At 47.1% G+C, this 12,458-nt stretch overlaps 1 protein-coding gene across 1 annotated transcript in view; it reads left to right on the top strand.

Annotated features, from left to right (window-relative positions):
* TRAPPC9 (trafficking protein particle complex 9) overlaps nucleotides 1–12,458 on the top strand; it is a 697,716-nt gene that overhangs the window by 166,915 nt on the left and 518,343 nt on the right. Inside the window, exons 15-17 of the mRNA XM_026454561.1 lie at nucleotides 7,478–7,533; nucleotides 7,944–8,032; nucleotides 9,097–9,180. Of these exons, the coding sequence (XP_026310346.1) occupies nucleotides 7,478–7,533; nucleotides 7,944–8,032; nucleotides 9,097–9,180 (229 nt within the window). The remainder of the gene's footprint in view (nucleotides 1–7,477; nucleotides 7,534–7,943; nucleotides 8,033–9,096; nucleotides 9,181–12,458) is intronic.

Raw genomic sequence — 12,458 nt, 5'->3', positions numbered from 1 at the left:
CACTACCATCACTGTCACTACCGTTATCACCATCACCACCACTACCACCACCACCATCACCACCACTATCACCATCACCACCACCGTCACTACAATCAGTCACTACCGTTATCACCACCACCATTATCACCACCACCATCACCATCACTACCACTTATCACCACCATCATCACTACCCTCACTACCACTACACCACAACCACCAACTCTCTCCACTGTGACCACCAAAACCACCATCACCACTGTAACCACCACAACCACCCCTGTCACCACTGCCACCACCACCATCACCACCACAAACACCACCCCAACCCCCACCACCACCCTCACCACTGCCACCATCACCACCATAACCACCACCACCACCACCACCACCGTGACTACTGCCATCACTGCTACCACCATCACCATTGCCATCACCATCATTGCCACCACCACAATCACGTCATCATCAACACAACCACCGCCATCATCACCATCACTACCATAACTACCACAACCACCACCATTACCACTGTCACCATCACCCCTCTCACCACCACCACCACCACCACCACCACCATTACTGCCATTCTTGGATAAGCACCATCACCATCACTGCGGCTACCACTACCACTGTCACTACCACCACCACCATCACTATTGCTATTGCCACAGACACCACCATTTTGTAGAGTTGTCATGAGGATTGAAGTTGTTCATCAGATGTCTACCCACTTCTCTGCCTAAGGCTACCACCATTCGACTTCTAATGGCATAGATTCATTTCACCTGCCATTACTTGGTATTTGCAGTCATGTTATTCATTCTGGTGGTGAGAGTGAGGTATATAACAGTGTAGCATTGGGGTTTCAATTTGCTTTTCCCTGATGATGGGTGAAGTTGAGCACTTTTCCAATGTTCTGGTCACTTGTATATCCTCTTTTGTATGAAGCCTTTGCCCTTTTTTCCCCCATTGGTTGTCTTCTCTCTCTCTGTCTCTATCTCTGTTTCTCCCTCCCCTTCCCCATCTCTCCTGACTTGGAGAATTTCTTTATATATACCCTGGGTGTGAGGTCTTTGTTGGACGCATGGCGTGACCATCCTCTCCCATACTATGATTTGTTTGCCTTTACCTCTTAGTGGTGGCTTTGGATGAACAGAAGTTCTTAACTTTAATGTGGTTCATTTAATCATTTTTTATTTTAAGAATGTTGTTTAGGCCGGGCGCGGTGGCTCAAGCCTGTAATCCCAGCACTTTGGGAGGCCGAGATGGGCGGATCACGAGGTCAGGAGATCGAGACCATCCTGGCTAACACGGTGAAACCCCGTCTCTACTAAAAAATACAAAAAACTAGCCGGGCGAGGTGGCGGGCGCCTGTAGTCCCAGCTACTCGGAGGCTGAGGCAGGAGAATGGCATAAACCCGGGAGGCGGAGCTTGCAGTGAGCTGAGATCCGGCCACTGCACTCCAGCCTGGGCGACAGAGCGAGACTCCGTCTCAAAAAAAAAAAAAAAAAAAAAAAAAAAAGAATGTTGTTTATTTGTGTCTTATTTTAAAAACTTCGTATACTCTTAGTCTTTGAGAAATTTAATGATACTACCTTAATTTCATGCTTTCCTACCCATCCTCCTTTTGGGACCAATTTAGGTAAGGTAGAAAGTGCTTCTCTGGCATAAAAGCCTTCATCTGGTACTCTGAACTTAATTAATTGGTTGTAGAGTTTGGTTGATATTTGAACAAGGAAGCTAATATTGAATAACAGAAAATTACAGTCTGCATGGCAAACGTTTCTCACATCTCCTGTAATTTACCTTGCCCTCCCAGCTTAGCAACTGGAAAATGTTTTTTCCTTCCCTCAAATAAACTCCATGGTAATTGTGTGCCCAGTATTCGTAACAAAATCGCCCATTCTTTCTGGAGCAAAAGTCATCACCTGCTTCTCTCTTCAGAAATCCGTGAGTGGCTGCTCTCGCCCCTGGCCCCAGGGGCCCTGTGTGGCGGAGCCTCTGCCCCATGCTCGGCTTCATCTGTGGCTGCCTGTCCTCCTCAGCTGGAGTCGCATTGCTGTCAGGAGCTAATTTTGGCTTCCTGGATGCTTCTGCCATCTGCCATAGATGTGAGGACACACCATTTCCTCCCCGGGCACACCGTGCTGACTTCTCCCACCCCTCCTGCCTCCTCAGCTCCGGAGCATTTATCCTCTGGGCTCTGGCTTGGCTGCCCTTTCTGGAAAGCCTGCCTAAGCCTGGCCTCCTGGGTCTCCTCTTTGCTGCCTCGGGCTGCTCTGACTTAGTGCCACAGGAGGTCTTGCCACTGTGTATGGTGATGGCTTGTTTATCGGTCTCTTTCTCTAATCAGGGTATGGTCTCTCCAAGGCAGTGCCTGGATTTTTCTCTTTCATTTATAGGGCCAGGCACATAGCAGGTTCTCAGTACCGAGTAGTTGGTGACGGAAAGACATTTTGTGGCATGGTCCTATTAGCCGCATTTCCAGAACGAGGCTGATGGTAGCATGCCTGTCCCTCCTGTTGGCTGAGGGGAGGACATAGACAAGCGGATGGGAACCACTCTGCGATTTTGAATGTGGGGCATAGCTCTGCCTTAGGTGCTCCCCTCCCCACCCCTGCTCTGTGTGGGTCACTGCTTCCGCTGCTCTGCGTAGATGCCGCCCCTTCCTGGAGAGGCCTTCCTCTGCTTCTTGGTCATCCGAGGTCTCATCTCAAGGTCCAGCTTCTGTCCCACCTTTCTAGGCTACCTTAGCCTTTGGTGTTTCTCTTTTTTTTTTGAGATGGAGTATCGCTCTGTTGCCCAGGCTGGAGTGCAGTGGCACGGTCTTGGCTTGCTGAACCTCTGCCTCCCAGGTTCAAGCGATTCTCCTGCCTCAGCCTCCCGAGTATCTGGGATTACAGGTGCCCACCACCATGCCTGGCTAACTTTTTGTGTTTTTAGTAGAGATGTAGTTTCACCAAGTTGGCCAGACTGGTCTTGAACTCCTGATCTCAAGTGATCCAACCACCTTGGCCTTCCAAAGTATTCCAAAGTGCTGGGATTACAGGCACGAGCAACAGTGCCCAACCATCCTTGGTGTTCCTTATGCCTCTGACTTCATCTGGAACTTATTCTGTATCAACCAGCATTTCCATCCTCAAACTTTTATTATAAAAATACTGAACCGTGCAGAAGAGTTGAAAGAATTTTATAGCAAACACTTACATACCAACCATCTAGGTTCTGTGATGAACATTTTGTTATATTTGCTTTATTACATATCTATCCAGCCTCCTATCCATCCTTTAATCCATCTTTATTTATTTATTTATTTATTTTTTTTGAGACGGAGTCTTGCTCTGTCACCCAGGCTGGAGTGCAGTGGCAGGATCTCCGCTCACTGCAAGCTCCACCTCCTGGGTTCACCCCATTGTTTTGCCTCAGCCTCCTGAGTAGCTGGGACTACAGGTGCCCGCTACCATGCCTGGCTAATTTTTTATATTTTTAGTAGAGACGGGGTTTCACCATGTTAGCCAGGATGGTCTTGATCTCCTGACCTTGTGATCCATCCACCTCGGCCTCCCAAAGTGCTGGGATTACAGGCATGAGCCACTGTGCCGGGCCCAATCCATCTTATTGTTTTAATACAGTTTAAAGTAAGTTGCAGATTTCAGTATATTTTACCCCTAAATGCTGTAGCACATGTATCATTAGTTAGAGTTCACTTTTTTTGGTAAAATACATATACAGTGACATGTACAAATCTTGTGTACCATTTATTGAGGTTTAGAAATACATGGCTCTGTCTAACGCAAACCCCTATCAGGACATAGTATAGAACATTTCCGCCACCCCAGAAAATTCCCACATGTTCCTTCCAGCCAATCCCTGCCCCAGCCCCGGGGCAAGCCACTCTTTCCATTTACCTGGTCGGCTTAGGAGCACTTCCTAGTGATGATGTAGAAGGCGGGGAGCACTGTGGCAGTGGGACAGAATTCCAAGGGAGATGCTTTTGGCAGTGGTTCACGCCGAGACCATTAATATGGTCGTCTTCTCTCCCCAGCCCTCGAGCGTAGCTGCCCGCCATGGCTTGCCCACGCCTCGTCTGTCTTTGTTATTGTGTAGTTTTCTGTGGTTCTTTCCAGTCGGGGTCCCCAGTCAGTCAGAGGATGCACAGGGCACATAGGGCCACCCTGGCTTTATGCACAGGGAAAGCGAAAGCAGAAGAGGTGGGTGGCCGGCCTCGGGTCACAGGTCAGCTGCATGAGGAACCGGCACAAGAACGAAGGCCTCCTCTTTCCCAGCTCTTGTGACTTTACCTGTAATCATGACAAACGTAAATAGACAGCATGGCAGAGCCATTTTCAAAACAACAGGGTTACACGTGAAAAATGAAAGCTATCATTCTTTTTTAATTCTTGTTCCAAGCTGTACTACATTTACATGTGGAATTACATTAACGAAAACAAACCATCAGTTTCCAAAATACACAAAGGGAGTAATTCCTGTCACTGTAGTCCTATAGCACCGAGCTGCCAGCATGAATGAACAGGGGACCTGCTCTGAGGACATGGCAATATGAGCAGGAGCTACTGGTGGTCGGGAGGGTGAGGGAGGCAGAGCAGAGCAGTATAGGACTTGGTTGTGGATGTTAACTATAGGAGACGGTATAGGATCCGGTTGTGGGTGTTAACTATAGGAGACGGTATAGGATCTGGTTGTGGATGTTAACTATAGGAGATAGTATAGGATTTGGTTGGTGTTAACTACAGGAGATGGTATAGGATTTGGTTGTGGATGTTAACTATAGGAGATGGTATAGGATTTGGTTGTGGATGTTAAGTATAGGAGACGGTATAGGATTTGGTTGTGGATGTTAACTATAGGAGACGGTATAGGATTTGGTTGTGGGTGTTAACTATAGGAGATAGTATAGGATTTGGTTGTGGATTGATTTTTATTTTAGCATTATCTTTATTCTAAGCCCATTGAGCTTAGCTTCTTTGACTGTCTCTAAAATGTCTGCTGTATAAAATTTGGCCACATGGGATGAAACACCCTGTTCTCTGGGTTCCCATATGATTCTCTTTGTACTACGATAGAGTTATTTTATATCTCAGTGGTAAGAATGGCTTTTACTCAGCTGGGCGTGGTGGCTCACGCCTGTCATTCCAGCACTTTGGGAGGCCGAGGTGGATCACAAGGTCAGGAGTTCAAGACCAGCCTGGCCAATATGGTGAAACCCCCTCTCTACTAAAAAATACAAAAATTAGCTGCGCGTGGTGGTAGGCACCTGTAATTTCAGCTACTCGAGAGGCTGAGGCAAGAGAATGGCTTGAACCCAGGAGGCGGAGGTTGTGGTGAGCCGAGGTTGTGCCATTGCACTCCAGCCTCTGTCACGGGGCGACAGAGTGAGACCCCGTCTGAAAAACAACAACAACAACAACAAACTAAAAAGAATAGCTTTTACACTTAGTGCTCTCCACATACCAGGTCTGTGGTACTTCATGTAAGTTTTTTTCTGATGAAATAATTGCACCCAGTGTAAGAGGTCTTTTTGGGTGGGTGGTGGTGGTGGTGGTCTGTTTATTTCACTGCTGCATCCTTAGCACCTAGGAACTAAGAGCAATGCTTGCCACATAGTAGGTGCTTACATAGTATTAACACTCTTACCAGCTGCATAGGGTTGTCGTAAGCGTGAAATGTTAACGGAGGATGGGGAAAGCTCTTGGGACAACGTTGAGCTTGTTTGCTTTATAGATAGCAGTTGTGATTGGTGTGTGCATCGTTTCTGCAGACCACATTTGCACGCCAATGCCTGGTGCCTGCAAGAGCCTGCCTGTGAACCCTACATCTTGTCCATACCCTTTTCCTTCTCCTTCCATCCCTGACACCTGGGAGGCACCAAGAGTCCCATCAGGGCCCCCCTCTAGTCTCTGCACACTTCTTCACTCCCTCAGAATAAACTGCTTTTTCTTCAGACATCAACCTTCAGATAAAGAAGTTTCTTGCTTTGTTTTCTCCTCTCATCTTCTTTGCTTTCTTGACTTATTTTAATTCTTACTATTACAGACTCCCTTTAAAATCCCCTGCATTCTTGGTAAGTTTATGGTAAGGATGCACGATATTAAGGGTCAGACGGACCTTTGTGGGCCTCTCAGGAGTCTAGACTGTCACTGGGGTGAGTGTGTCCCTGTGTTCACAAATCCCTAACACAGCGATGAGTGGGTTCTTTTTTTTTTTTTTTTTTTGAGACGGAATCTGGCTCTGTCGTCCAGGCTGGAGTGCAGTGGTGCGATCTAGGGTCACTGCAAGCTCCGCCTCCCAGGTTCATGCCATTCTCCTGCCTCAGCCTCTCGAGTAGCTGGGACTACAGGTGCCCACCACCTCGCCCGGCTAATTTTTTTTGTATTTTTTAGTAGAGATGGGGTTTCACTGTATTAGCCAGGATGGTCTCAATCTCCTGACCTCATGATCCGCCCGTCTCGGCCTCCCAAAGTGCTGGGATTACAGGCTTGAGCCACCGCGCCCGGCCACAGAGATGAGTGTTTATAACCCACCCCATTTCTGGACAAAGAGGGTCTAGCGATGGCATGTGATTCTTCTAATTTGAATTTACCTGTAAGCAAGTGCTTTTTTTTTCTTTTTTCTTTTTAGACAGTCTCACTCTTTCACGCAGGCTGGAGTGCAGTGGTACAACCTCGACTCACCGCAACCTCCGCCTCCCAGGTTTAAGCGATTCTCCTGCCTTAGCGTTCTGAGTAGCTGGGACTCCAGGTGTGAGCCACCACGCCTGGCTAATTTTTTTTTTTTTTGTATTTTTAGTAGAGGCAGGGTTTCACCATGTTGGCCAGGCTGGTCTCAAACTCCTAAGCTCAAATGCTCTGTCCGTCTCAACCTCCCAAAGTGCTGGATTACAGGCGTGACCTACCATGCCTGGCCACTTGTAAGCAAGTTTTTATGTGTAGATTGTGAAAGACATGAACTCTTGCTTTTGCTTAGTCATAGATTTCATTGTAATAAAGCTCAAATTAAGAAACATTTACTATATTAGCTTTTCCACAAATGTTCGAAGATATGTGTGTGTGAGTGTGATACAAAAAGAAACATATACATACCTGTATACAGAAATGTACATACACACTGCTTAATTTCTTCATTCTTCTCTTTAATATTTTAACAAAAAATGATGGCTTTGTATTGTTATAATTAAAAATTCATAAATGTTTTGAGGCGAGATTCTCTTTATTGCTTTTCTCATGAATGTTGTACCAGAGCATCCCTGGAGTTAGAAGCTAATATTAATGGCTTCTTACATGTCGCAGGTTCACAGCAGCAGTAATTCCTCTCTTATTATCAACATGAAGTAACCAATTTCACTTGATAGCCCTTACCTAAATGCTAGCATTTAAATAATGACTATTATTTCTGAAATGAAATTTCACAGGGGAAAAAAATTGGTGACAGATGCTCCACTCTCAGTTGATGGCTCTCTTGTTATTCCTGCAGCATATTACTGTGTAGGATTCTGCAAAGCCCCTTCAGACACCCCGTTCTGTGCCACAGTAGGGAAGGGGGAAAACAGAAAGGCCCACTTTAAAGGTGCAAACACATCTTAAATCAGACGACCAAGCTCTTCAGCTTTCCACAGTGCTGTGGCTACAGAAAAATCATCTCTGCACTGTGAATTTCATCTCTTATTTCTTAGCTATAAATGCCTTGGTTATTTGGCATCAGAGGGGAATAAGCTGTTCCCATGTGTGTGGATTTGCTTGTTATTTGAATATGTCACTCTTAAGCTACAGAACTTAATACACAAATAAGCAGTGCGGTTAGACATCTTCTGAGCATACCTTATACTTGGAAATAGTAGGATTCTGAAGGTGGGACTTTGAACATTCCTCAGTTACTGGCCTGGGCACGGCCTGGGGGTGCAGTGTCGAATCTCTTCTTGCACTCTGCTGCTTCTGCGTAGGTGGAACAGGCCGGCCTGGTGCCCTCTCGGTTTCTGTGTGGTTTTCCTCTCTCTCTCGTGGGTGTTGCTGTTGCTCGTTGCCTCTGTCGGTGCGGGTTGTCTGGCACAGCCCTGTTCAGCTAGCGTGATGACAAGAACGTGGGTTTTGGTGTCTCATATTACTAGCTGTGTGACTTGTCTTGAGCCAGTTGACCGACTGCTGGAGGCTTGGTGTTCTCATCTGGACACTTACCAGGATCCAGTCCCTCTCTCATTCGGTCATCCCAGAACACGCGCTCCTGTCTCTGGAGGACCTAACACAGTGCTTAGCATAGGGTGGGTGGGGTAGGAGTAGCTCTTTAGTTGCAGCCCCAGGACTGATGGTTTGGCTTCCTTAGTCTGCCAGGGCCTGGAAAACCAGAACATCCAAATTGTTAAGGCTGACTCGAAATAAGCAAATGCGTGCCCACTTGAGGAAGACAGGTGCCTTTGTCTGCATTTCCTGGCTTCATCTCTCTCTCTCTCTCTTCCCTCCCCCTCCTTTTTTTTTTCCCCCCCTTAAGATGTTTCAGAAACTGTCTTAGCTTTCCCCTTGTTCTCAGACTTTCCGGGATGGTGAAATGTAACAATTCCGCGGATAAATAAAGTTATGCTTGCATTAAAACCATAGCAAATCCAAACTAGAAGCCACTTAGTAGAGTCAGCATAAGCCCTGCTCATTACACAGGGAAGGAAGCCGGGAAAGGCAAGAGGGCGAGAAGCACTTTGGGAGGCTACGGGCAGTGCCCGGGAAAGCAAAAGTGCGAGAAGCACCTTGGGAGGTCATGAGCAGTGCCGATGGGGAGGAGACGGTTGGCTCCTGCTGACAAAGGGAAACCTGTTACTCGTGCAATTCTCAGGACCCGAGGGGTTCGGTAATAAGCTGGCTGAAGTGCTGTATGACAGCTACCCACCCTCCTGGGCTTTCTAACTTTCTGGTCTGGTCTGTTTCCGAGGTGCTTTTATTAGGCGATTTTTATATAATTCTTTTCTTAAAAAAAAATACGGCAAGGCAGGGCAAAGTTTTAGAAATAAGTCTTGGAGAAAAGTGGCTTCTACTTCTTGGTATTGTCATAGAGTAGAGCATCTTGGGGAGCGGGGGAAAAGATTCCCGTTTCTCCAATCTCTGCTTCAGTTTTGACACCAAGTCCCACTTGCATATCTGGGCGTGGACAGAGGTGGAGATGGAGCCGAGGACAGCTGTGGCTGCTGGCTCCGGGTAGCCAGGCCAGCAGACGAGTCGGGAAACCTGTAGGTCAGGCCTCCCTCAATTTTCAACTTACTTATGATGGTCAACATTATAATATTTAGGATCAGACGGACTTTTGTTAGAGTCGTGGCTTTGCCACTTACTGGCTGGGTGACCTGGACCAAGTTACTTGTGTCTGTGACCATTGTCCCCTCCTAGTGGAGCTGGCACTCCATAGCTCTTCTGGTTGTTATACTACAAGTAAGGCACTTAATACAGTACCTGGCATTAGTTAGGGCTTGGTAAATGCTAGTTCCTCCTGTAAGGTGCTGTTATCTTTGATGCTGCTGCCATTGTCATCTTATAAAAATGTCAACTCATTTGTCACCTTTCTAAAACCTTTCTGAAATCATTTTCGTATCCCTGGTTTCTTAGCCCAGCATTCAGTGAAATCCATCCTGTGGCTGGCTGCCCGCCTTTTTCCTTCCCTTTCTTTCTTGCACACTTCCCCAATACCCACTGTGTTTCAGGTATTGTGGCTTAGGGAGCAGGACCACAGTCATCCTGGAGCTCTGAGAGTAATGGGAGGCTCAGTGGTGAACAGGTGCAAGGTGTCCCGTGAAAGCAGTGGGCAGGGCGGGGGCAGCAGAGGGATCATCCTCTCTGCTCTTTTTGGAGTGGTTGCTCCCTCTGGTGCTCCCCTGTCTGTCTGTCTTTATGGCTGCCAGCTGCTCTTGCCTTTGGTGGACTCCTCAGCAGCCCGTACTGAGCACCTCCTACGTGGTGGCCATTGTGTCTGGCACTGGGGACACCCAGGTGAATGCGATCCAGGGCTCTGCCCTGGGGAGTGCGGAATGTACCGCCACAGCCCTTGTACTCTGGCTGTCTTTGAACACACTTTTATGTATTCGGAACTTTGCTTACTCCCAGACGTCCTCTGTGCATCCCAGTCTATCCCTCATTTGCAGTTCCGTCCACTGCCGCCTCCTGAAAGCTTTCCCAAGCCCTTCAAGTAGAATTAATTATGCCACTTCTACTGTCCATTGCCTTGCTTATATTCTGTTACAATAACACTTACCTCACTTGGCTTTGTATTATTCAACAATCAAACATTTACATCACATTGACATGCCAGTCAGCATGCAGGCACATGAATAATACATGAACCCTGTCCTGCGGAGCTCACGGCTCAGTGTAGGAGGCAGACGTGTGCACTGAATTGAACTGAATTCCAACTGCACATCCTGTATTATTTCTGCTGCATGTTGACTAACCACAGTGAATGGGTTTACTGGTGTGTCTCCTAGAAAGACATTGAAATTCCTGAATGACTAAAAGTCATTCAACTTGCTGCCCCCTCGTATACACGATTGCAGCGGCTTTCTGGTACGGTTCAGCATTTTACACATTTCTGGGGTCACGCTGGAGAAGTTTACCAAACAAGCTGATCTTAAGACAAAGTGAAATGCCTTTTAATGAGTTCTGTGAGTCCTGAGATGTTCAGCGCCTCAGGAGCATGGATGGGAAATAAGTAACACAGGGCAGAGGGGATGAAGACGTCCGGCCTGCCACTTGGGAGCTCCTGAACATCAAACTCCCAGTGAGTTGTTCGGGGTCTTTGGTATGTCATGTCTCCGTAAAAAAATGAGGAAAAAAGTACACTTCTTAAAATGGAACTACAGCACGATTTCACAGGCTTTTAGGATTAAGCCAGTGAACTTATTAAGGAGTGGGTTGTAGAGCAGAATATTGAGTCCTGGCTATACCCACTTCTGCATGGCCTGAGCAGCCTCCCTAAAATGGGTGTGATGGCAGGACCTATTCAGATAGTCAGTGTGTGGATTTAATGAGTCTGTAGATGTACAGGTCTTAGTACCTGCTTTATGGAAGTACTCCATAGAGGTTAGGTGGCTGGTGATGGTGATTTAAGTAACAGTAACTAGCATGCTAAATGTTTGTCTCCTCCCCCTTCTCTTCCTTCTGGGTTGTGTTTGGCAGGTGGTATTTCTTTAGTTTCATGTCTCCCATTACAAGCCATTCCTCCTGATCTGGGTGTCTGATGCATCCTGCAGCCATGACCATGGGGAAGCCTGGTGGGCATTCACGGTCCGTTTTGACAAGATTCATCTCTCAGTGGAAGCACGTTTAAGAAATGAAAAGCCATCCCAACAGGCAAGGATAGTGCTGTAATTCTAGTGTTTGAATTTAGTTGTATAGTCCTGATACGCTAGACTGATAGCTGAAAGAACGAGGTATTTTATAGAGGTCTGGGACCCTAGCAGGTTCACCTTTTACTTCACAGCAAGTCGTCTTTCAGTTATATGCTGCCCTGGCTTGGGCAATTAATTCAGCAAGCAGTTGTTGAGCCTGTTGTTTGTGTAATGGTATTGTACATTTTACAGAAATTTTTAGATTGAGAGAAGCCTCATCTCTCATCTGGTCCCAGCTTTTGGGAGCTTCTCCGGTAGCCCCCATAGCATTTCTTCCTACAATCAGAGACAACCTCCCCAGAGGGCAGGGGCTGCATCTTCTTTGTCTCTGTCCCCAGAACCTAGCATAGCGCCTGCCATGAGGATATTTTAAAGCTCCGCAGTAAGTGTCCATTGAATGAATGAGGTGGGCAGTAATAGAATGTAAAAACCAAGTCTCATCACAGTGCTGCAGAGCAGATAGAGGACTAGGTTAGTGCTCCAAGAATAAAAGAAATTATCAGCAAACATCTAAAATCTTTATGTTCCATAGATTATTATAGAGGAAGAAGATAGCAAGAGCCCTGTGTGTGAGGAGTTTTGAGTGAAATGTCAAATCCATTGCGTGTGCCAGGGAGCGTGTGAACGCAGAGAGCAAGTCCAGAGTTAGTCACACAGGGTCACTCTCCTTCTTTTGAACCTCCTTGAGCCCTCCTGTTCCCTCAGGTCGTGTCTGAATGGTGGTCTCTCCGGGGAGTTTGTCTGGTGTCCAGTTTCCTGCCTAATTTCTGTCTCCTCCATCAGACCATGAGCCCCGGGAGAGTGCTCACTGGCCTGTGTGCCCACTGATGTGTTTTTTGTGCCCGCTACAGAGCTTGACACACAGGAGACACTCAATAAATATTTATCTGAAGAATGACTACTTACTTTGCCAAAGGACAGTGATGCAGTTCTCCTCCCACTCACATCACAGTGATAGCTACAAACAGAAAGATCAACTCCCACAGTTGGGTGCAGAGTGCTGGAGTCTGTCCTGGAGGCATGTGCAGGTGTTCGAAGGCGAGGTGGGAGGTGTTTGCAGGCGTGGCGGGAGGTGTTTGTTTGCAGGCGTGGCGGGAG

The sequence above is a fragment of the Piliocolobus tephrosceles genome, chromosome 7 (genome assembly GCF_002776525.5).
Source record: "Piliocolobus tephrosceles isolate RC106 chromosome 7, ASM277652v3, whole genome shotgun sequence".
NCBI classification, from domain to species: Eukaryota; Metazoa; Chordata; class Mammalia; order Primates; family Cercopithecidae; genus Piliocolobus; species Piliocolobus tephrosceles.
This window is presented reverse-complemented; position numbering and strand designations above follow the sequence as displayed.